This window comes from Capsicum annuum, chromosome 8 (genome assembly GCF_002878395.1).
Source record: "Capsicum annuum cultivar UCD-10X-F1 chromosome 8, UCD10Xv1.1, whole genome shotgun sequence".
NCBI classification, from domain to species: Eukaryota; Viridiplantae; Streptophyta; class Magnoliopsida; order Solanales; family Solanaceae; genus Capsicum; species Capsicum annuum.
In genome coordinates, this window is record NC_061118.1 from 147,602,292 (window position 1) to 147,626,554 (window position 24,263).

Consider the following 24,263-nt stretch of genomic DNA (forward strand, 5'->3'; position numbering starts at 1 on the left):
ATATTGAATTTATGAATAATAAACAAATAATTATATATATATATATATATATATATATATTTTGTCGGATGTAAAATCAAATCAAATTAATATCAATTTTTTAAAATTCAAAATCAAACTTAACCAAATACGATTTTTTTAATCGATTTAGTTTGGATCGCGGTTCGATTTGGTTAAAAACCAAACTGTGAACACCCCCGTGAACAACCCCCGTCTCTATGTAACAACATAACAATAAGCCCAATATAATCTCACAATTGGAGTCTGAAAAGGGTAGTGTATACGCAATCTTAACTCTACCATAAGGTAGAGTCGGTATGTAAAAATTTAAATTGATTAAAAAATATAATTCCATCCATTTTCCAGCATAATAAGCTCAAAAAAGATGTTGAAAATGATAGTATTGTTCAGAGAGGGATTGAACTAATTATAGTGCTCATATAATGCTTGCTGGGAAAATTACACTGTACAGAAAACTTGTTACATTTATTGCTTCACTATCTAGAGAAGCACTCACTTGTAAAAGCCATTAGCACTAAAGCAGTAGCAAGTATTCTTTTCTGTCCTGACTTCTATACAGAGACGAGCTTCGCTTTACGCAGAACAGCAGGAGGATGAGAAAGCTTAAACTCTGAGAAACAGTCAAACTGGACGCAAAAAAAGAAACATTTACGGATCGCTGTTAATTCCAAAGATTCGGACCTTGTGCATATTCGGGAACTTGGCAATAACCAGCACAGTCACAGCAATGGTATTGAAGAAGAGCATTGGATGTTGGTAATCAGTTGTATGTGAGGCTATCAAGTACCTGTCAGTTAAACAAGTTGGCTAAGAAATCTCTCTAACTGAAAAATGTCATCAATAAAGTAGAAAAGAAAAGAGAGGAAAAAACATAAAATAGCTATAAGGAATGTAGGAGGCATCCCTGATATGACTCACAAACAACTCAATCATAAAGCTTAAGTTATTGCCTATCTTCCCTCATAATTACTCACTGAGAGTTCGCAATGCGTTAAAATACTAAAGATCAAGATTTTGGGCTAGAGCCACCTAGTGTGTGGACTGATCTTTTGCTTAGACAAATACTGCCTTTGCTCAAATTACATTCCGAATGACTTTTACATGCATTATTAATTCAAGTTGAGAACTATCACGGGCTTGGCATGCTACGTTGCATGCATATAGAGTCGGCACTTTGTATTCCACATGTCTCGAAAATGTTAACACCATAAATCTCAAAAACAAGGATGTGTGTGTGTACAACAACAACAACAACAACAAACCCAGTATATTCCCACAAAGTGGGCATATACAGAACATATTTGAGGAAATGCGACATTCAAATAATAAGCCGGTAAAATAAAAAAATCAGAAGTTGACAAATACACATTTACTTAATTAAGAAAAGGTATATAAACCACTAAAGTAGTTGTATTATTACAATATTAATAGCTAATCAACATTAACATACTAGGAAAAACCTATAATATTTCATGATTGCTCATTCCGCAGGTTTTTCCATGCAATGATTAAGAAAATTTAAAACTAATATACGAGTTCTTGTTGGGCAATTAAATATGAGTTTATTAGGAGAATGATTTGCTTCAACGTCTTCTTCTTTCTCCTTTTCTAGTTCTGTTCCTCTGTTTTTATATACTTGCTTTCTCTAAAAAGTAGAGCCCTCTTTTTTAAAAGTTGAACTGAGACTCTTTGAATTCCTTTTCTCCTCTTATTCTCTAATTTTAATAGTTACTCACGTACTTTCCAAATATATGACACATACCCCATGTGTGTCTTAAGGACAACTCTTTCTCGAAAAGCATCAGACTATCGATGGAAACACTTGGAGGCAAATGTTATAGATTCTTGAACTATTTCGGAAATATCAATAGTCCCACTTCATTTAGAAGACTCAGACCTACATATTTGGAACAAAATTTCATTTTCTAAGTACTTTTATATCTGGATTAGTCGAATGCTTGGAATATCGCTGTCAGACTCAAGTTACCTACACACCCCTCTTCTAGTGGATTTGTGCAACCTAGTTAACATGCTAGTTGTTGGAGTGTTAAATTTGAAAAAAAAAAAAAAACAAGAAAAAGCAGAGAGCTCTTCCTTCAAAGGAATACATCAGCAAGGCACAGGTCTTGGTTTTAGCCCCCTTATTAGTAGTTGCCTTTCATATTGCCGCTCAAATCTAAGAATGTGATATAATACATAATCTTCGTGTTTGTCCACAGAAAGATCTCTATTGTTCAATAGGAGTATAGGCTCGCCATTGAATCTAGCCTGTCATTTAACTTTGCTACTTTGTCAACTTTTCAATCCTCGAGTGTGTCATGCACCTCTGCTTTTTTTCTCATTATAGTCAGAAGACAGCTGCTCAAAACAACACGCTATCCCTCTATAACCCGATCATAATGCCTCCCATGTCTTTTTTCTCTTTTTAACAAGACTTCTAAATTCACATTTTTTGTCCTTTATTTAAGTTGATAATAATAACAGCCGGTAGGTTTCATTAATAAAAGAAAACAGAGACCTGCTACAGCATGAGCATGAGATTTGCACAAGAAAAAAAATGGGTTGATAACAGTAACTGGTAGGTTTCATTAATAAATAGAAAGCAGTGCCATAGCATGAAATTTGCATTTAAAAAAAAAACATTCTGGTTTAAGTTTCTTTTCAAGGCATAAATTGGGACAATTTATTCAATTAGCTCGGAAAACAAATTAATTTTAGAAATTAAAATCATACAAATTAACCATCCAACACTCTCTTATTGCACCTAAAACGAAAAAAAGGAAAGAACAAGCATTATCTTAGCACGTCTTATTTTCCCCTTACCTCCCTCTGACGTAGAGGTATGAATTGCGCACACTCTGCCCTTATAGGATGTCATGATGATCTTAACGTTTTCCAAACCAAATTTTGAAAGTCAACGGAAAAGAAAGATGAAACTTACAGGACGACAGGCACAACAGTTAAGAATTTTCGGTTACGAGTGAGCTGCTTCCCATTGTCTATTTGCTCCCACCACGTCAATTGATTGTACATTCCCTGATCATCTGCAAATGGAGTTCCTTTCTTCCAATGGAAGAAGTGATATGTGACCTGCATGTTGAAGCATATTCAGTTACATGTGAAGGTATCATTTGCTTTCCTTTTGTGGATAAATCACGTGAACATATCAAAATAAATTAATCAACCTCATATCAACAGTAACTAAAATAAAAATGAAGATGCAGCCGATCAAAGACCAAATTAAAGGAAAATATCTGGAAATTTGAATTTTAAAACCATATTTGCCCAATTCAGTGTAAAAGTTGAGTGGTTAATTCATCCGCTGTTTCCTTAATAGATCACTCATTTCAAATCTCTGTAGAGCATCACGCAGTTTCTGTAGGTTACAAAAATTCAAGAAAAGTACATTTTTTGCTTCCTGTGTTTTTAGTAAATTGAAATTCATTTTATAATAGTTCAAAAACTACATGCTGAAAGTGTTTGTGATTAATTGGTAATAAATTAAATAGATCTTACTCCGCTGCTATGCCTTCTTTTAATATGAGCTCAAGTATTATATCTTCCAAAGATGTCACAGCTAGCTCAGAAAAAAAGAACCAAATCCTGTCCAGTATCATAGCTCAAAGCAAAAGCCTGAGACTTCAAATTTGAAAATTCAAGTTTTCATCCTGATAATCCAATATAATTGGAATTCTTAAGATGCCTAAGAGAGGTACAAGCTCTTCAATGTCATTAGAAGGAACATACTTTGTGATTCCAAAAAGGTTCTAATATTAGTTTGATCTAAATTGGCTTCAACAACAACAACTAGATCTCAATTCCAAACAAGTAACATGTTTCTTCGTCCGTCCAAAGTATCTTATTATACTTCTTGGGTTGTGCAAACGCATGTAGCCGTGTACATTCCTCAAATAGAAAATCCTCACACACTGCAGTAACTTTTGTACATCTTAAGAAATCCAAATAAGTTAGAACGGACCCACTTTAAGAGACCAAACATTTAAGAGGTCATGGGTACAATTTTAATGTGTAATTAGGTTTTTAATTAAGTGTAAGATTTCTGTGGGTATTTGTTTCATTACTAACATGATACTACCTCCGTTTCAATTTGTTTGCCTTACTTTCCTTTTTAGTCCATTTCAAAAAATGCCTCTTTCCTTTTTTGGCAACTCATTAAGTCAAACTTTCCATGTGACATGTTTAAGACCATCAAATTAAAGGACATTTGGTACATTCTACACATCTTCAGTTTAACACCACAAGATACAAAAATCTTCTTTACTTTCTTAAACTCCATGTCAAGTCAAAACAAAACAAACAGATCGATACGGAGCAAGTAATAGTCTTGACTAATGAAAGAAAAAGGGTACTGCAACAAAGTGGAGGAGGCACAAGTGCAAGATGTGCTAAATATCATAGGACCTACTTATTTTCAAGACAAAGCTAAAACTAGTTCCTAGATATAGAGAACTGTCCCAAACTCAGTTACCCTTAAAGTTGCAAAAGGTCACTAAAATGAAGCACATTGATTTGTTCTTAAGTTGTCCAGACAAAAGTATTCCAAGGTCAAACAACCTTGTAAGTAAGACTGCAGCTTGCATAAAGTTTTCCTGCTATCAATTAAAACTGATTATATCTAGAAAAACCATAGCAATGCTACATTGGAATAGTCAGATGTGCATCAGCAGCTTACTTTGTCAAATAGCAAATAAAAACAGACGGCCAAGAACAGGTAAAAAATAGCTGCTGTTAACGACCTAGGACATTCTTAGGCACAAATTGGCAGGTAAACTTAAGGCACACAAGCGCCTCACATATTATATGAAATACTTGGCTTTTCAATTTCGCTACAAGATGCAAATGTAGCGAAATGGACCATCCATCCGGAGCTCTACATCTTAACACTAGATATTATCCTAATGAACAAAACATGAATTCGTAAAGTTTGACCAATCCATAATGGCTTCAAATGTTGCGTTAACAAGCAATCTTTCTCTAAGAAAATGGCAGCAGAGGTTACTTAATTGTAATTTACCATTATGACGGTTGAAAATTGATTTAGTTACTGCAGTAAATTTTAGTTCATAAGTTGTTTAGAATTAAGATAAGTTTGAATTTTAAATTTTAGGTTTGGTTATTTTAGTTGTTGAGAAATTTTAGGTTTTTGAATTTGAAATTATGCAGATTTGTTGTTTCAAGTTGGCTATTTAAAGCCCTCTTATGCTTAATAAAATTACTGGAAAGCCATTGAAAGTTTATTGAAAGCTTGAAAGTCATTTCAATCCAAAGAAAGTCATTTTAACCTTTTTTCGCTGCCCCATCTTTTTTTTTAAAAAAAACTAATAGTGGTATCAAGAGCCTCACTGATCTTACGGGATCTGTGAGTTCTTCCAAAGCGCTACCATATCATTTTTAACCCGTCAGGGCTACCATTTTCAACCCGTGCTTATTTTCAAAGCATAGGGCTATTTTCAACCAAAAATATGTCAAGCAGCAGTCTCTCTTTGAATGCTCCAAAAATTTTCATCTACAAAAACTGTCTAATTTAGTCGATGAAGAAATCATATTTTGAAACCTATCTTTTATGTGATGTTTTGAGGGGTGAAAAAACTTTACAACAGTTTGCAAAGCCTATAAAAGTACTTTCAAACAATACAAGATTGTTGATGGTGTTTCTCCATCAAAGAATCAAAAGAAAAAAGAGAAAGATCAATATCAAAAAGAAAAAGTGCAAGTTCAAAAAAATTGAAAAATTCAGCATGCACTGCCAGAACAAAAATTGAGGAGGAGCAGTTTTTAAATTGCAGTAACTAAACCAAAGGAGGAGTGTTGAAAATTGATTTAGTTACTGCAGTAAATTTTAGTTCATAAGTTGTTTAGAATTAAGATAAGTTTGAATTTTAAATTTTAGGTTAGGTTGTTTTAGTTGTTGAGAAATTTTAGGTTTTTGAATTTGAAATTATGCAGATTTGTTGTTTCAAGTTACCTATTTAAAGCCCTCTTATGCTTAATAAAATTATTGGAAAGCCATTGAAAGCTTGAAAGTCATTTCAATCCAAAGAGAGTCATTTTAACCCTTTTTCACTGCCCCATCTTTTAAAAAACAAAAAAACCAACAATGACTTTGACAAAAAGAGTTGCAAGAAATTTTCTTCCAGTGTCTTAGAACTTATGAGAATGCAAAACCTGGACTTTGGTCACTCCAAGACATTGACTGAATGATTTTCCCATTCAACTTGATTCTAGCAGTACAAACTAGAAACAAAAAGTGTATAGTTCAAAAGCATGCAAATGTTTACCGACAACAAATGCAAAAAAATTGTAAAGCCCCAAAATCTATCAACGATGAATATGCCGAACTAACTATGTCATTCTCTTCGAAAAGGAAGGAGGAATTTCTTAAACAGATAATTGACAACCCATCTCCATTTCATCCTTGAGTACACCCTGTATATTCCAACTCTATTATTTCATTAAACGTTTCTTCTAGATAGAGTCCCTAGAAGTGAAGTGAACATCACTCACTATGAACTAGAAATCCTTGAGGCAGAGTCAGGAATTTGCGAAGGGTGTGCGAATCTTTTTCCTCAGTTGTGTTTAGGGTAAGCAACATTAAATATGCACTCGAAATAGCTAACATTAAACCTTTATACACCACATAATAGTCCAGCTAAGGGTGTGCACTGAACCACCCTTACCCTATGGTGGATCCCCCCCGTACTACTCTAGCTCAAAAGTTCCAAATCCGAAACAATTTGGGCCAATCTTAACCCATTCAATTTCACCAAAAAACAGCCTCGAACCAAGAACTCTCGAGAAAAAGTAAAGTATACAAACGAAAGACAGACGCATAAAAATCAAAACCGTAATAAGGCTGACTTCTAAGCCATTCAATTTCTCCAACGAAATCAATATCCTGAACCAAAACATCAATTCTTCAACATAAAAGGACTCGCAAAACTCTTACTCCTATAACACAAAGTAAAAGATAACACTTCTATACGATAAACAGAAACGCACATAGTTTAAAACCACAATGTGGGGATAAACTTAAACCAGTCTAAATCACGAAAACAATCCAAAATTCTGAAAGAAGGATCAAATCTTTCAACATAAAGGGCTCACTCGCCCTTACTCCTAAAACACAAGGTTAAAAAACACTTAAATGATAAACAGAAGCACACATAGATCGAAACCACAATGAGGGGTTAATCTTTTTTTTTTTTTTCGTGGAACCCCCTTTGTGGTAAAAGGCTCACTGTGCAATAGCTCGCAAACCACACTGAATATGTACACCGTGCGACGAGCTCATGGCTGATCAGCAGACGGAGGGTGGATTCGATCCAGGTCTCCCACATAGTAGACCCACCCGCCTCCCAACCATGCAACCATGCCCTTGCGAACGAGGGGTTAATCTTAAACCACTCAAAATCACAAAAGACAATCCAAAGTCATCAAAGATCAAATCTTTCAACACAAAGAATCAAACAAAAAAAGAAACTCTTTTCAAAAACCCAACACTAAAACCCACACAAAATCGCAAAGAACTGGGTCAATCAACAACAACAACAACATACCAGAAAGTGACCAAGATTAACAACGGTCCACGCCATGCCAGGTGAGCAACCAAAAAGGGAAAGAACAAGAATCCATGAAAAGAAAAGGATGAGTATATAGGTTGTCCATACACCAGGGTACATGAACCAGTCTGTGTTCCGATTCAGATCCGCCGGTGGCACTGCTTTTACATACAAATTCGCCATTTCCCCTTTTTCTCTTTAGCTCAATTGAACAGTGATTTGATCAAATTTTGTTACTAATTTTTATTTTGGGTTCATCAAAGAATTTGATCACTTTTTTCTTCTTCGGTTTGCTTTGCGACTATTGGAAGGACTATTATTTTGGAAGTACTATAGACCAAAGTTCATAATTATCCACTATTCACTAATAATATCTTTCTAGTTAGCATACTTTATCAAGCTTCCTTTTTTTCTTTTTAATAATACTATCTTTATTTTAATTTGTTTATTTCATTTTAATCTTGATGTAGAATTAAAATATATATATATATATATTTTCTGAATTTTTTAAATTTAAAATAAATTTTATCATCTTAAACATGTCACATAAACGTTAATTAAAAATTATCAACAAAAAATATTAGTTTAAATTTTTTTAAAAAAATTAAGATAAATAAATTAAAATAGGGAGTAATAATGTCCCGCAATTTTTCCTAACAAAAATGATGATCTTTTTTGTAAAAAAAATTGTAATTTTTTTAATATTGTGAGATATAAATTAATTAAATTTAATTTTTTTCTTATTTTTTTAATTATCCCTCCTGCTTCTTTTTGATGATTCGAAATCATATCTCAAAATTAGAATTGAAGTTGATTATCATCCAAGCAATCCATCTTGTCCAAATTTGACTAATTGGCATTTCATTGAATTTTTTTCTTTATGGTATTCATAGAAAAGGAAATGTGTATTTGTTCAATATCGGCCGAAATGTCAACATATATATGTTTTTACTAAATAATATAAACCCATTAACTAAGAGGTCGGTGCTTGGTGGTTGGTTGTTGGCTAGAAAGATAACCATTTATGTATAAGTTGGTACAATTGCTTTTTAATTGTTTTGTATAAGATTTAGTAAATAAAGTACAATATTTGATTATTATTTTATAATCTCACATACGAAAAATGTATAAGTTATGATCGAGTTAATTTATGGATTATTTTGTATAGATTTTTAAAAAAATTAATACATGAGTAATTAAAATTTGTGTAGCTAGAATTAATTTGATTATTAATTAAAATTATTTGTCAATTTGATTCAAAATTCTTAACGATTCAAGTTGTTTTTAGATAAAGAGATTAACAAAAATTTTACGAGTTAATGGATTTACGAGGATATTACTATCTAAAAAAAAAGTTACTTTTATAAAGTAACCAATCCAAATAGTAATTTTGTTTGTGAAATTCATTTGCTAATTTTTTTTTTTTTCAATTAAGAAAAGGATCGAGTTTCTTAAATTAAAATATCTTACTGACACTTAACCATCACAAATCATTAGATTGGAAATTGGTTAGTCATGCAACTTTCATGTTAAAATAAGGATCATCTAAAACTTTCAAATAGCGTTCTTTGATCATACTCTAACAAATGTCCAACTTGCTAATAGCAGATGTGGACGAAATAAATTCTATATCGATGACTTGAGCAACACTCATTTATTTGGGCTAGCTTTTGAGATTACATCAAAGCCAGACCTAATCCGATATGATTCTTAGAATTCCAAATAATTGTGGCTCGTAATCAGATCGGACAGTGAACTCCGAATAAAAAAAAGTATAAATGACATAAATACCAACCTTTTTGAAGTAATTACACTCTCTCCCACTTTTTTTTAATAACTTTACTCTCTCTCCCTATTAATATACATAACATAGCCGATATATACATAGCATTCTGTGTATATGTTAAAATTTTTGTAATATATTTAGAGAGTTGAGATTTTTTGTAATATTGTAAATATAAATTGTGTATTTATATAATTTTTAGTAAAAAATATCTAAATCTATGGAACACCAAATAAGGAATGTCCTGATTTGGGCTGATTCTAGAATAAACTCCTTGCATTTTACGGGCTTACACACGTGGCCATGGCCACTTAATTATAATTGGGCCTGCATGACTAATTACCTCTTTCTAACTCTTTATACAAGCCTACAACGATCTACCATAGCATGAATCGAATTACTCCATTCGTTTAAAATAGAATGATTTAATTTAATTTGATATGAAGTTTTAAAAAATAAAAAGATTTTAAAATATTGTGGTCCTAAATTAGGGTTAGGTCAAATGTATCAAAATGCCTTTTAACCTTGTGGTCTTAAATATAACACGTATAAAATTGAAATTAGAGTATTGTAAAAAAAGGAAAGGAGTCATTTTTTTAAAACAATTAAAAAAAAAAGTAGGTCATTCTTTTTTAAACGGAGGGAGTATATGTTTTTTCACATCTAAACGAACATGACTCGTATTTAAATTTGTCATATGTATTTCTAGTTATGTATCTCGGATGTGAATTAATAACTTCAAGCGTTTAACTTATCACTAGGTAAAAAATGTCACTTTGAAGATATTAATTTACAGGTAACTCTCCATAAAAGAGGACGAACTTATAAATGTAAAAAAAAAATATACTACAGCATGCACAGGCGTAATAGTATAAAAATCGTTTGCACTTTTAATGAATATGAGAAACTCTAAACTTAAAATAGAGATCAGTTTCTATGCATTACTAATAGTGAATTAGTGATCACTCTATTAATTAAGTCACCTGTAAATTAGGCATTACTAATAACTTTTTTGTAGTTAAGTTCCCAATATCAGTTTGACTTTGACAAAATAGGGTAACTACTCATGACCAGCTATAATATGTTAATCAATTACAGTACTATATAAACTTACGATATGTTAATCAATTATAGTACTATATAAGTTTACGATATGCTCAGTATATATAACTTAAAAATTAATTTTAAATATCGATACGATACTACACCCGTCAAGTTGCACAAAAGGAGCCTTCATCAACCATCCACATCGAAACCCCAAGCTGTACAGCACTATTAGAATTTCTGCTTGCATGGTGATGTGCGTGGCCACATATTATATGCACTTACTTGTACGTAACAACTTTTACAGAATTAAGTAAAAAAAAATTATCAAGAGCAAAATATTTTAACCTATAGGTCCTCTAAATATCACTTTTGTGTTTGCCCCCTGTGGTTCCAATGAGCATTACGAGACTGATCCACTGATTAATAAAAATTACATACTAACAAATAGATTTGAGTGATTTAGTTAACTAGTTTAGGTGTAGGCAGCTTGAGCGTGTACCTCACTTTAATGAATTCAAACATTACACTAAATAGGATATTTGTTTAAATAACAAAAATAAATATAATAATTAAATTTATATCTTTTGAGTATGTAAAGATGGAAAATTTATTTATTAAACATAATCTTTATTTAAAATATTTTTAAAAATCGATCGACATTTATCTATCATCCGTAAATTTTAATAAAACAATACAATGATAGAGATATCAAAATAATATAATTAAATCTAATCTTTACACATAAAAAATTCTCAAAGTCGTCCGACACTCATCTACCACCTGTAAACAATAACAAAATAATATTATAATAGAGATATTAAAATAATAACTAAACCTAACCTTTACATAAAAAATAATTCAAAGGTGACCAATATTTATCTATAAACTGCAACAAAACAATACAATAAAAGTGATATCAAAACAATACAATTAAACTTAAATTTTACATACAAAAATTTCTCAAAGCCGGTGAGATATTCATCTAAGAACGGTAAACTACCACAAAATAACAAACTAATAGAGATATTACGATAATACAATTAAACCAAACCTTTACCTAGAAAAAATTTCAAAACCGACCGACATCATCTAGCATCTGTAAATTAAAATAAAACAATAAGATAATAAATATATCAAAACAATACAATTAAACCTAACCTTTACACAACAAATTCTTCAAAGTCAACCGACATTCATCTACGATCCGTAAACTATAAAAAAAATAATATAATAGTGATCACAAAGCTTTGATTTTGATCCAACTAATTTTTGTCTGAGCGGAAATTTTGATCCTAAAGAATGATTTTGAATGAAAACAAAGAAGATATATACATACACATGTTGAATTCTATTATGCTGACAAAGACATTGAAGAAGTTGAGGGTTAGAAAATCAAACATCCACCAATAGACATGCAATCGAATATTCTCCCAATAGGCAAACCGGTTTGTTCTCTAGTTTAACGTACATCTCAATATTTATAGAAGTATATCTTAATATAGTCCTATTTTAGAAGTATTTTTCTAATTGAACATTAGAAAGAAAAATACTAATTAATTTTCCTACCATAGATTTTAAGAGTCCCATATATCTTAGGAACTCTAGTAGAAAGAAAAATATTAATTAATTCTTCTACCATATATTTTAGGAAGTCTAGTTAATATAATGAAAAATAATTAAATAATAAATTAAAAAAAATATATTCTTCCATTCCATATATAGAATGAGATATCTGACGGTCGACATAAATAAAAGAATGATTAAATTTTTACACTCGGTGCAATTTAACTTTCTGTAGAAGGTTAGTACTTGTCTTACTTATTTTTGAGAATAATACAGTTAGTTAATTCCTCTTATTGTATTTAATAATACATAATTTTATCTTTTAAGCGACCTGATTAATCATGTTTGAAAAAATGTAAAATGTGAGATTATATAAAGAAATTAAACTAAAAGTATAAAAAGTTGAACTTATGAACCGACTAATATTTGATACGTAGTTAAGATAGCTTTTCAAATTATATGTTGTTGTTCGTGTAACGTGGAGTTATCATCGTAATTAAAATAGTTTAGCAGACTAATAAGGGGGGATATTCATGAAACTCCATGGCCAGTCATACTTCATGACCTAATTTGAATACATAATTAACTTGACTTTACAGACATAATTAATTAGATCATTTTTTTATGTGACGGTGATGTTTATGGGTGTTAGGCATATTTTAATCGTTTATATCAGGGGCGGAGCTAGCATACAATGAGAGGATTCATTCGAATCCCCTTCGACGAAAAGTTACACTATTTATACATAGTTGAATTATTATTTTTATGTATGTATAGTAGATATTAAACCCTCTTCAATTAATTTATATATACATTTTTTGAACCCTCTCAATAAAATTAACTTTTTGGCTCCATCACTGATTTATATATGTTTTTATATAATAAACTGCGCACTTATTATAACTCACGTAGTGAACATGAAATGATCAAATTTAAATATGATGAGTTAAAGGGCTTTTTTAATTTGAGTTAAAAGGCACTAGCTAATAGTAGTAGTGCTGAATTAGGTTTAGGTCATGTTCTTTCCAACACAAAGGCCTAAATTAGGTAGTATTAACTTACGAAGATGATTTCACTTTACTACAAAGTCATTGGAAGACCTTTTTCCAAATACATTTTTTTTTTCCATTTTAGTTCTATTTCTAGACCATTTACTTTTTTAATTTGAGGAATATGCCAGTACTACTAATACAAAGTTTTTTATACTAGCTATCATGTAGTTTAATATGTCATAACAGGTAAGTTATCATTTTAGTTATCACTAATGCTTATTATAGATAGTTATATTTTTATATATGTAGTTACCGATTTGATTGTGCAAAAATCTTTTAAATTATCAAAGAATTAAACTGAAAAGCCGATTAGTACTCAACCGCATAAATTAAAATAACCCGCTGATGTTAATATATGTGTATAGTCATATATAATTAGTGCTTAGTAAATGTATCCGGTTAGAAAAAGTAAAGAATTTTAGACAATTTTTTTTGTGTGAGACCGTTGTTCCCCACCTTTCTTAATTACCTTGTTTTATGGACTTCAAATTCTATAACTTATGTGTAAAGATCCTTTTATTAGTGAATTGATGAACTTAAACTAGATATAACTTTTTTTTTTTTAGAGTTATGCACAAGTTGTGACGATTTACTTATTTGGTTAAGGGCAAGTTGAAACGATTTCCTAATGTAACTCCTATATCTCTAATTTGTCTAGACATAATGCACTAACCAGACATAAGTAGACGTGAAAGCATATATAAACATCGAAAGTAATATTTAATGCGGAACAGAAAGTTTCTTTAATTTTATTTTCCCTTGTTAATTTGTAAAACTATTAGAATTTAATAATACATAAAATCAAATGCATTTTAATCATATTATTAAGTGCTGTACGTAAGAATTTCATTATCGACTCATAATCTTTGACGAACTCTCCTTTTATTAATTTGATATTTTATTAATCGATGTTGGTGTAATATATACCACAAATTACAATAGCTACAGTTGAAATAATAAAATGAACAAAATGAAGAAAAATTAGATAATCACATATGCACTTAATATATTAATTTAATAATAAAATGCATATATACCAACAACAATCGATCATGTGTATCGGCGTGCTGAAGAATAGGAAAATTTCATTTTTTTTTTTAAAAAAGACGTGTATATAGTACATAAAAAAGGATAAGAAGGACAACAAGGAAACTAAATGGAATCCAATTTTTTGGTTTCCATTTTGTTTGTGGTGGACCGTTAATTGCACTAAAAGCAACTTAAGATAGAATTAGGAAGAAATTAAAGGGGGAAAAGGAGTTAATTTGATTGAATGCGAGCTGAGGGAGAATTCATTACTGCAATTTTCATAATTTTTCCACTTATTATTCTTAAAATTCTGATATATGTAATCAGATGGGAAAAAGATCAGGATTGATTATATACAAATTAAAGGATAACATAATTAAGATATGAAGATAATATTAGTCGATAGATAAACAAAACAAATATCAAATTAATGACGTTTTACATTCGGTTCCACTTTAAAAAGTTTTAGTAATATGTTAGTTTTTAGGCACACTCTTAGAACAAGCACTATGAATAAATATGAATATCAAGCACACTCTTAGAACAAGCACTATGAATAAATATGAATATTCAAATCCAATGCCCACTATTTGTTTAAAATAAAAAATGCCTGAGCTTACCTAACTAAAATATAAAGTTTCCCGTACAATCTCTACAAAGGTACAAATTAAATCTTAGAGCATGAGTATATATATATCTATGTGATGTGTGCATTATTATGACATACTTAACCACCAATTCATGATAACTTATAAAGCTCTACTACAAGTCCTCCAATAAACACATGATAATTGGAATTCTCAAACTCCAACAGTCCTCAAACAACCTTAACCAACTCAATCTTAAAGTACAATAGACAAGAAAGAAGTTTGGAACAAGGTGTTTATTTTTAGCAAATATGGTTAAGGAAAATGAGGTGCCTACAAGTTTGGAATGGAGAGTCAACATGCCTGATGGCTCGTCGCGAATTTTAGCGCCAGAGTCCAGGCAAACAAGCAAGTTTATCAGTAGATTGCAAGGCTTAGTTATGGGGATTGTTTTGAACATCAGGGGTTTTCTTGACAAGGCATGGAGTTTGGCTGTAAATGAACCAAAAAAAGTTGTTCATTGCTTCAAAGTGGGATTGGCTCTTTCCCTTGTGTCAGTGTTTTATTACATGAGGCCTCTTTATGATGGTGTTGGAGGGAATGCTATGTGGGCAGTTATGACAGTTGTTGTAGTTTTTGAGTACACAGTAGGTGAGTATTCATGTGTCAAACCTCTGATGATTCTTTCTTTTATTTAATTCATTATGGTGTTGAATTTTAAACAATTACATTCCTATATGGTAGGTTCTACACTTAGCAAGTGTGTAAATAGAGCTATTGGAACATGTCTTGCTGGATCTTTAGGAATTGGTGTTCACTGGGTTGCAAGTCATGCTGGGGATAAATTTGAACCTGTTATTCTCCAAGCTTCAGTTTTTCTCTTGGGTATGCAACAATTTCCTATATATATACATTTATAAAAACTTTGTTACTAGTTATGGACCTAACATGTTTTATGTCTTTTCTTGCAGCTGCTGCAACAACTTTTTCTCGATTTATACCTACCATAAAAGCACGATTTGATTATGGTGCAATGATCTTCATCCTTACCTTCAGCTTAGTGTCGGTCTCAGGCTATCGTGTTGATAAGTTGGTTGAATTGGCTCATGAAAGGATCTCCACTATTGCTATTGGGACCTCCATTTGTGTTTTCATTACCATGGTTCTCTGCCCTGTATGGGCCGGTACTGAGCTGCACCATCTTATTAGTAACAACCTGGAAAAACTTGCTGATTCCTTGGAAGGTAATATACATTTGATAACTGAATAATGGTATCACAAATATATGCTCTCAATGTCAATGATGGAAGAGATTAATAGTTTTTGGACTTGAATATTCAGGATATGCAGCTGAGAACTTCAGAGTAGTTGGCAGTAAAAATGTACATGAGAAAGATTCCAGTAAAAGATTGCAAGGCTACAAATGTGTACTTAATTCTAAGGTTGCTGAAGAAACCATGGTTTGTAATCAGCTTTCTCTGATACTGATTGATCTAGCATGTTCAGATCTCTCTCCTGTTTAGCTAATAAAAGATAAACTAAACCTCTTACAAATATATATATCAGGCCAATTTTGCTAGATGGGAGCCAGCACATGGAAAATTCAGTTTCCGACATCCATGGAAACAGTACCTCAAGATTGGAGCTTCAATGAGAAGCTGTGCCTATTGCATTGAGACTCTCCATGCTGGCATTAACTCCAATAACGAGGTAAAAAGAACTTATATTAAAAAATTCCTAGCTATCGGAATGAGTCATGCTGATATCTTTTCTGCTAAGATAGCATTTGAATTTAATCATTCTTATTTTGCTTGTGCCACAGACTCCTGAGTTCCTTAAGAAGCCTCTCAACGATGCCTGCATGAGATTAGGTACTAGCTCCTCCAAGGTGCTAAAAGAGCTGTCGAGTATGATAAAAACAATGAAAAATTCAACAAAGCTAGATATACTTGTTGATGAAATGAATTCTTCAGTAGAAGGCCTTCAAAAAGCCCTCAAAACCTTCCCAATTCACCAGCATATACCAACCCCAGATCCTGCAACTGCAGAGGTACCTAGTGGTATAGAAGAGCCTAGTGTGACGCCTACTGTTTTATTGCTCATGAAAATTGTTCAAATGGCCACTCTAACATCACTGTTTGTAGAAATAGCATCAAGAATAGAAGGGATTGTAGAAGAGGTAAAAGAACTGGCCACCCAAGCAGAATTTAGAGATGAAAACAGCAAGAAGTCCAAACAAACTCAAACAAATCCAAATGAAAAAGATGGTAATGAGCATGAAGTAACAATGAAGACTCTGCAAAAAGTCTGAGTTAATTACCATTATATGATGAACCAAACATGGTAAGGTTTTGACAGGCTCTCGCTTTTATGAGACATCTGTTACTATAAACTGCATATTGTATAGAAAACAGGTGACTCGATTGGGTCTTTCATTACTATAGCAGGAACATTTGAGGAACTATAGGATGAACTTTCTTTTTCCTCTTTCGCAGCATCTCTCTCTCTTTCTCCATTTTTCCACTCTTGCAGAGACCTATACAGGACCATGTTTTGACATATTCTGGACTTTTTTGTCGTCATAAATGCATTTGTGCAAGCTTAACTAGTTAGTTGAAATACAAATGATAACAAATAAGCTATTTAAGTTTGTTCCTCCATATTAATCTGTCATGACATTACTATTACCATTACTATTTGAGTTTAGATAACCTAATTCTCTTGATGAGAACATAAATATAGGTGGCACAAGTTCAGCCTCTTATTCTTCCTGCGATTGAGCAGAAATGTGATCCAAAGAATATGTAGATCTGGGCAATTAAATTGCCTGACAGCAGCATGCACCAAACTGCCACGTGTATTCCAAGATCACCAAACCTAAATATTACTACAAATCGTTCCTTGCTTTCGCAAGTGGAACTCACTCAGTGGTGGTGGGACCAAAGCCAATGGCCTATTTAGATATCAGACTTTACAAATTATATTCTGAAGCTACGGATACATATTTTTTCCACTTGACAATTATATCTACTTTTAAGTTTTAACCGTATCTCCGACTCGTCACCAGAAGGCATCCAGATAACGAGGCATGAATTTACTGGTTTCACTTTTACCCTGTCAACTCTAGGTCTCAACATATAGAATTATCAGTTATGTGAACTCCATATAATTCAACTCAACCTAAACAAAGTGACCTTACTCATGTCAAAATCAAATAATAATAAAAATAACAAATCATAAGTAGGTAATCATGTGTAACTAGATATGATGTTATATAAAAGTTCTTTGGAAAGGAAAATCTGTTGTAAGCAGAAATGGATATTCTTGCTCATAGATCAAAGGTGAAATTTGTCATTGATATCAGATGGTCATCCTTTCTACTATGGGAAAGGCCAGGCAGTCCAAGAACTACTTCTTGTCTCTAGGTTTCATCCCGGAATTTCCATGAACCTGACAGAGTTCTTGCCTACCAAATTCAAGGAAATGAGTTTCCCAACCATTTAAGGAAAAGGGGTCGACAAAAGAGGAAGTCTGGTAGGGAAGGAGGGCGTTATTCAGCTAATAATCTACAGGAAGTTCATACTTTCGGCTACATGATTAGAATGAATTGTTCAGAAAATGTAAAGACAGCTTTGTACGCAGGATAAGAAATTAATACCAATAACTTATTTTCAACGTACATTAGATATGGTGGCACACATGAACAGCCAAACGGCAGTTCCTAAACCAGAATGCTTATGATAAGAAGTCTACTACAATTTATCACAAATCAGCACAACATCAACCGCATCTCCTGCGCAATACAATGAGAATGAAATTACCTGTGAATTCTGTTATTAGAATCATCATGTTCCACAATAGCTCCTTCATTGCTGCTTCCCCAGCCAAGGTTTACAGCTAAGTCTTCGACTGCAACTTTTATGACATCACTTCGAACACCAATGTCAGTAGCGTATCTGCTCATACAGTACATTCCTGCTGTAACAGTGGCGACGCCAACAGGACTAGGAATTAGCAACTTCAGGGGGGAGGAAAGAAGCGCAGCTAAAGGAGCACCAACAACAGAAGAAGCTTGTCCACTTCTTCCAACTCCCAATCTATCAAGTGTCAAAAGACCTGTTTTGCAATACAACGCAAAATCCTCACAATTGTTTTGGAACACATCATAGTTGCCAAATCCATTCTGGAGAAGATGCATTGCTCGGTGGATAACCATCTCTGGAGGGTCTGACACAGCAGTAGTGCAAGTTCCCCCTCTCACTTTGGAAAGGAACACGGAAGAGCTTACTCCATATTCAAAGTTGTAGAGTGAACCATTGCGGAGAAAGCAATTCAGACAAGAAAGAACAACACCACTGTTAGGAAGCCTAAATCCACAGTCGGGAAAGAATGGACAGGATGATGAAAGGCCTGATATTTCATCAGCTGCATCAGAAGAGCCATCGACCCATGTAAAATGAACCACTTTGCTTCCACCAACGAAAATACCTACAACACCAAATTGCTTAGAAGCTACAATGTGAAATATGATGACCGTCTCTCAACTAGTTTTTGGGAAGAGAAATGCAACTCACCATTTATCACTAGTCCAAACAGTATAATAAGCTGGATCAATATGAAGTATGAACCAGCAGTGACTCAAGGGTGACTTGTGAACATTTAGAATATTTTATTTTTTTAATTATTATAAGATAAATTAAACTTAAGCCTTACATATAAATAAAGGTCTAAGAGCAATCAATTCAGCACTAACAGTACTAAAAAGAATGTTGCTATTACATTTATGGATTTACAACAACAACAACAAACCCAGTAAATTTCCACATCGTGGGGTCTGGGGAGGGTAGAGTGTACGCAGTCCATACCACTACCTCTAAAGCGGTAGAGAGGCTATTTCCGATAGACCTCCGGCTCAAGACAAAGGACAATATATAAAACATCAAAAGCCTGTAACATGATAAAAATAACATAGGTACGTCATCCACACAAAATTGTACATTGCCAAACAAAGGACACCGAGGCCCTTCTACCTACTGACTACTACTCATCCACCCACCTTAGCCCTCTACCCTAATGTTTTTCCTCCATACCTTCCTATCTAGGGTCATGTACTCAGTCAGTTGTAATCGCTCCAAGTCACGTTTAATCACTTCCCTCCAGTATCTCTTCGGTCTACCCCTACCCCGCTTGAAACCATCCAAGGCCAACCTTTCACACCAACGAACTAGGGGATCCGTGCCCCTCCTCATCACATGACCAAACCATCTCAACCTCGCTTCCCGCATTTTATCCTCCACCAATACCACTCCCACCTTTTCCCGAATAATCTCATTCCTAACCCTGTCAGCCCTAGTAAATCCGCACATCCAACACAACATCCTCATTTCCGCCACCTTCAACTTTTGGATATGAGAATTCTTAATCGGCCAACACTCCGCTCCATAAATCATAGTCGTCCGGATTGCAACTTTATAGAATTTGCCTTTCAGCTTATGGGGCACCTTCTTATCGCATAAGATTCACGAAGCGAGCCTCCATTCATCCAACCTGCCCCAATACGATGAGATACATCCTCATCAATCTCTCCGTTCCCCTGAATCGTAGACCCAAGGTACTTAAAACTATCCCTCTTGCAAACCGCCTGGGAATTCAACTTCACTAACACCTCCTCCTCTTACCTCGAGTCACTAAACTTGTACTCCAAGTACTCCGTCTTGGTCTTACTCAACCGGAACCCTTAGACTCCAGGGCTTGTCTCCAAACGTCCAACTTATCATTAACACCTTGACGCGACTCATCAATCAAAACTACATCATCCGCAAAAAGCATACACCAAGGCACCTTGCCTTGTATACTCCGCGTCAACACATCCATCACCAAGGCGAATAAAACCGAACTAAGAGTTGATCCCTGGTGCAATCCTGTCAAGACCGAAAAATGCTCGGAATCTCCTTCCACTGTTCTTACCCCGCGTCTTCGCCCCCTCATACATGTCCTTAATCGCTCTGATGTACACCACCGGGACCCCCTTGTCTCCAAGCATCTCCAAAGAACCTCCCTAGGGACCTTGTCATACGCCTTTTCTAAGTCAATAAACACCATGTGAAGATCCCTCTTCCTCTCTCTATACTGCTCAACCAGTCTCCGCACCAGGTGAATTGCCTCAGTCGTAGAGCGACTAGGCATAAAATCAAAATGATTCTCTGAAATAGACACAATCTTCCTCAACCTCCGCTCCACCACCCTCTCCCAAATCTTCATCGTGTGACTTAACAACTTTATACCCCGGTAGTTGTTGCAACTCTGAATGTCACCGTTGTTCTTATATAAAGGGATCGTCGTGCTCCATCTCCACGCCTTGGGCATCTTTGCGGACTTGAAAATGTTGTTAAACAAGTTGGTCAACCACCTCAACCATGCCCTGCCAGAGAACTTCCAAAAATCCACCGGGATCTCGTCGGGCCCCGTCGCCTTGCCCCTTCGCATCTTGCGAATAGCCTTACTGACCTCCTCTACCTTAAAGCGCCGACAATAGCCGAAATCGCAACACTCCCCGGAGTGCTTCAACTCCCCTAACACAACACCTCTGTCCCCCTCATCATTTAAGAGCCCACGAAAATACGACTGCCATCTTTTCTTAATGAGGGCATCTTCCACCAATACTCTGTCATTCTCCCCCTTAATACACTTCGTTTGGTCTAGATCCTGACCCTTCCGCTCCCTAAACTTAGCAAGCCTAAACAACCTTTTTTCCCCGTCTTTCTCCTCTAACCCCTTATACAGACTCTCAAAAGTTGTTGTCTTAGCAGCCGTAACTGCTAACTTAGCCTCCTTCTTAGCTAACTTGTACTCCTCCCTGCTCACCCGCTTCTCCTCTTCAACCTTACTCTCAATCCACTTAGCATAAGCCGCCTTCTTCGACTCCACCTTCTTCTTAACATTTTCATTCCACCACCAATCCCCCCGATACCGGCCAGACCAGCCCCTCGAGACACCCAACACCTCTCCAGCAGACTCCTTGATGCATCCAGCAGCCCTATCCCACATACTATCCACGTCCCCACATTTATTTATGGATTTGTATTATAAAATAGACAAGCACACCTATCTAATAAAAGCAAACTCTGAATGCAACATCACGTGATTTGGATAGGATGAAATTTGGTGGTAAGAGAACTGGCTGATGGTGTAAGCGACACCTCAATGCCTATTTTAGTCTAATTTGATCAATGTGATCCCACTATATCCGATTGAAACAGATAAGTTTAGAGTATTTGAAATTATTAGATCAAATGGCCTCTCAAAAGTTTATATGTGTTACTTCCATTACTCTTCGACTTTTCCTTCTTTTAAGCATAGTTTAAGTCCAAAATAAAGTAAATGCACACTATTGAAACCATAAGCCAAAAAAGGCAAGAAAAAAACTTAATGCAGGAAATTTATATACAGTTTGAGAGTGAGAAGAGAGAGGACTCAAATTAACAAGTGGAAGTAAACAAAAACTAGTAAGTACTAGATTAAATAATCACACACACATTGGAGAAATTTGATTTCATAGTGAAAAGACAAATCTTGTGTACAGAGCCAAATCAAAGATTTAAGAGACAAAATGAATGAAACAACTAAATGAAGGATTACACTACAACAACAACATTACCCAGTGTAATCCCACAAAGTGGGATCTGGGATGGTAGAGTGTACGCAAATCTAACCTTACCCCCACGTTGGAGGTAGAGAGACTGTTTCGGGTAGACCCTCAGCAAATCAAGGATTACACTATAAGGAACAAAATAATTGGAAAAAACTTAATAAAATCAGCAGACCAAAAGATTCAAACTTTACACAGCAGCGATTTGCACAATGCAAGAAAAAGGAAGAATGCAACCAAATAGTAAATAAATAGTAGTAGCACTAACAATTTACAAGAACCCACATTTCAGTTTTCTAATATGCATCAAAGATCATCACTTTTGGGACAAAAGAGATGACAAAATTCTCATAAACTTCTTGTTTATGTGTGCTAAAGGGAAGGAGACATTGTGAAATTACCATGGTGGGAGTAAGCAAAGACAGCTCTGTAGGTATAAATATGGTCTCCTGGTTTGATCTCACTCCTCTCCACTCTATTTGTCAACAACCCCATCTTCTCTCCTCTGCAGAATGCAAATGTACTTGGAAATAAAGCTGCAATCTTTAGCAATTCCAAGCTAACCCCACTGCAAAAAATTAATTGATTAGAAGAGAAATGTAGTGCATTTCATAATGGAGACAAAAAATGACGTGGTGGAAGGTGATTGGCTCACCGAAGGATCTACTCGACAAACATTACCGATAAAAATTATTACCGTACAATATATGTAGAACAAATGACGATTATGAATGCTGGGGTCAGAATTGAAATCACCGAGCGCAGTCCATGGATGAAAGGGAAATTTTAGTGACCTATCAAATTATTTGTCCTTTATAACCTGTATCCATTTGCGTAGATATTAAATTATTAAAATACATTCGATTTATATTTATACCATTACAATAACATACCATGTAAATACTGGGTCTGATGACTCGGAGGAGCTTCCACACTTTTTGTTTTCTTGATGACTCAAATTCACACTCACTGTCTCACAATTGAGTAGGAGGCCAGCCATGCCTTAGAAAATAAAGTGACCCTCTTAAGACTGCCAATTTGAGGGGACTTATTTTTTTTAGTAGTAATAAATTTATTATATAGTTCTTTTTTAAAAAAATATTTTGTACTATCCTTCTTTTTAAGTCTATTTCAAAAAACAAAAATGTTTTTGTTAATTTTTTATTTTTATTTTTTCACAAGATATGTTTAAAATCATAATATTAAAGAAAATTTTGATATATTCTATATATTTTTAATAAATACAAGATTCGAAGATTTCTTTACCAAATACCGTGTCAAATAAGAAATAAACATACAAATTAATATGGAAGGAGTACTATTTATAGAAAAAAATATAAAAAGAATCATATAAAAAAAATTTTACATCTCAAAATACTTTTGTTAGAAATACATTAACTTTGCCTCTTAAAGAATAAATTTTAAATATAAAAAAACATTAATTGATTTTCAAAATCTTAAGTCCTCCAATTCATTTTTGGCTTTAGGCGACTAATGAGCTTGAGTTGCCCATGGTTGGAGGTGGTGACTGCTTACTATATGAGTCACCTCTCTCTTGTCCGCAAAGATGAGAGTATATTATTTCATAATATATCATATTGTAATATATTATGTGGTATTATATTATTTTAATGAATATGATCTCAGGAGAGATTTTATGGTTTTCTATCATTACGTAATGTCACACATCAATAATTTAAAGAATAAACCTATAAGGGAGTAGAGTATGGAGTAGATCCATTGTAAAAAAAAAAAGGATAAATAATAAATAAAGACAAAATGAAAAAGGAAAAAAAAGAACGACACATCCCAACAAATCGGTCTTACATAAGCTGAGACATATCACATAATGATGAATTTAGCTATATGATATACTACTAAAATTTAGAGTAAAGCATCTAGTACCTCTACTATAACCAAATTTGCTATGACACATTTCAACTTCACGAGGTC

General features: G+C 33.8%; 3 protein-coding genes across 9 annotated transcripts; 1 reads left to right on the forward strand and 2 right to left on the reverse strand.

Moving 5' to 3' along the window:
* Positions 1-418: 418 nt before the first annotated feature.
* Positions 419-8,008, reverse strand: LOC107839350 (ORM1-like protein 3). The gene is made up of 3 exons (XM_016682795.2): positions 7,599-8,008; positions 2,963-3,111; positions 419-808 (listed from the first exon to the last, which is right to left on the reverse strand). The coding sequence occupies exons 1-3, from the start codon at positions 7,782-7,784 to the stop codon at positions 670-672; spliced, it is 474 nt and encodes a 157-aa protein (XP_016538281.1). The 5' UTR covers positions 7,785-8,008; the 3' UTR covers positions 419-669.
* A 6,944-nt stretch (positions 8,009-14,952) lies between these two features.
* Positions 14,953-16,185, forward strand: LOC107879271 (aluminum-activated malate transporter 10). Its single transcript, XM_016726341.2, has 4 exons — positions 14,953-15,313; positions 15,407-15,547; positions 15,634-15,906; positions 16,004-16,185. Exons 1-4 carry the CDS (start codon positions 14,974-14,976, stop codon positions 16,183-16,185), a joined length of 936 nt encoding a protein of 311 aa, XP_016581827.2. The 5' UTR covers positions 14,953-14,973.
* On the reverse strand, positions 15,922-23,359 carry LOC107839348 (protein LEAD-SENSITIVE 1). 7 transcript variants are annotated; one of them, XM_016682794.2, is made up of 5 exons: positions 23,204-23,346; positions 23,013-23,130; positions 22,712-22,878; positions 18,484-19,150; positions 15,922-16,562 (listed from the first exon to the last, which is right to left on the reverse strand). In XM_016682794.2, exons 3-5 carry the CDS (start codon positions 22,803-22,805, stop codon positions 16,400-16,402), a joined length of 924 nt encoding a protein of 307 aa, XP_016538280.2. In that variant the 5' UTR covers positions 22,806-22,878; positions 23,013-23,130; positions 23,204-23,346; the 3' UTR covers positions 15,922-16,399. The 7 variants fall into 7 exon arrangements, with proteins under 7 accessions (XP_016538280.2, XP_016538278.2, XP_016538279.2 ...); XM_016682792.2 differs by having other exon boundaries at positions 23,008-23,130; XM_016682793.2 differs by having other exon boundaries at positions 22,966-23,130.
* Between the last annotated feature and the right edge of the window lie 904 nt (positions 23,360-24,263).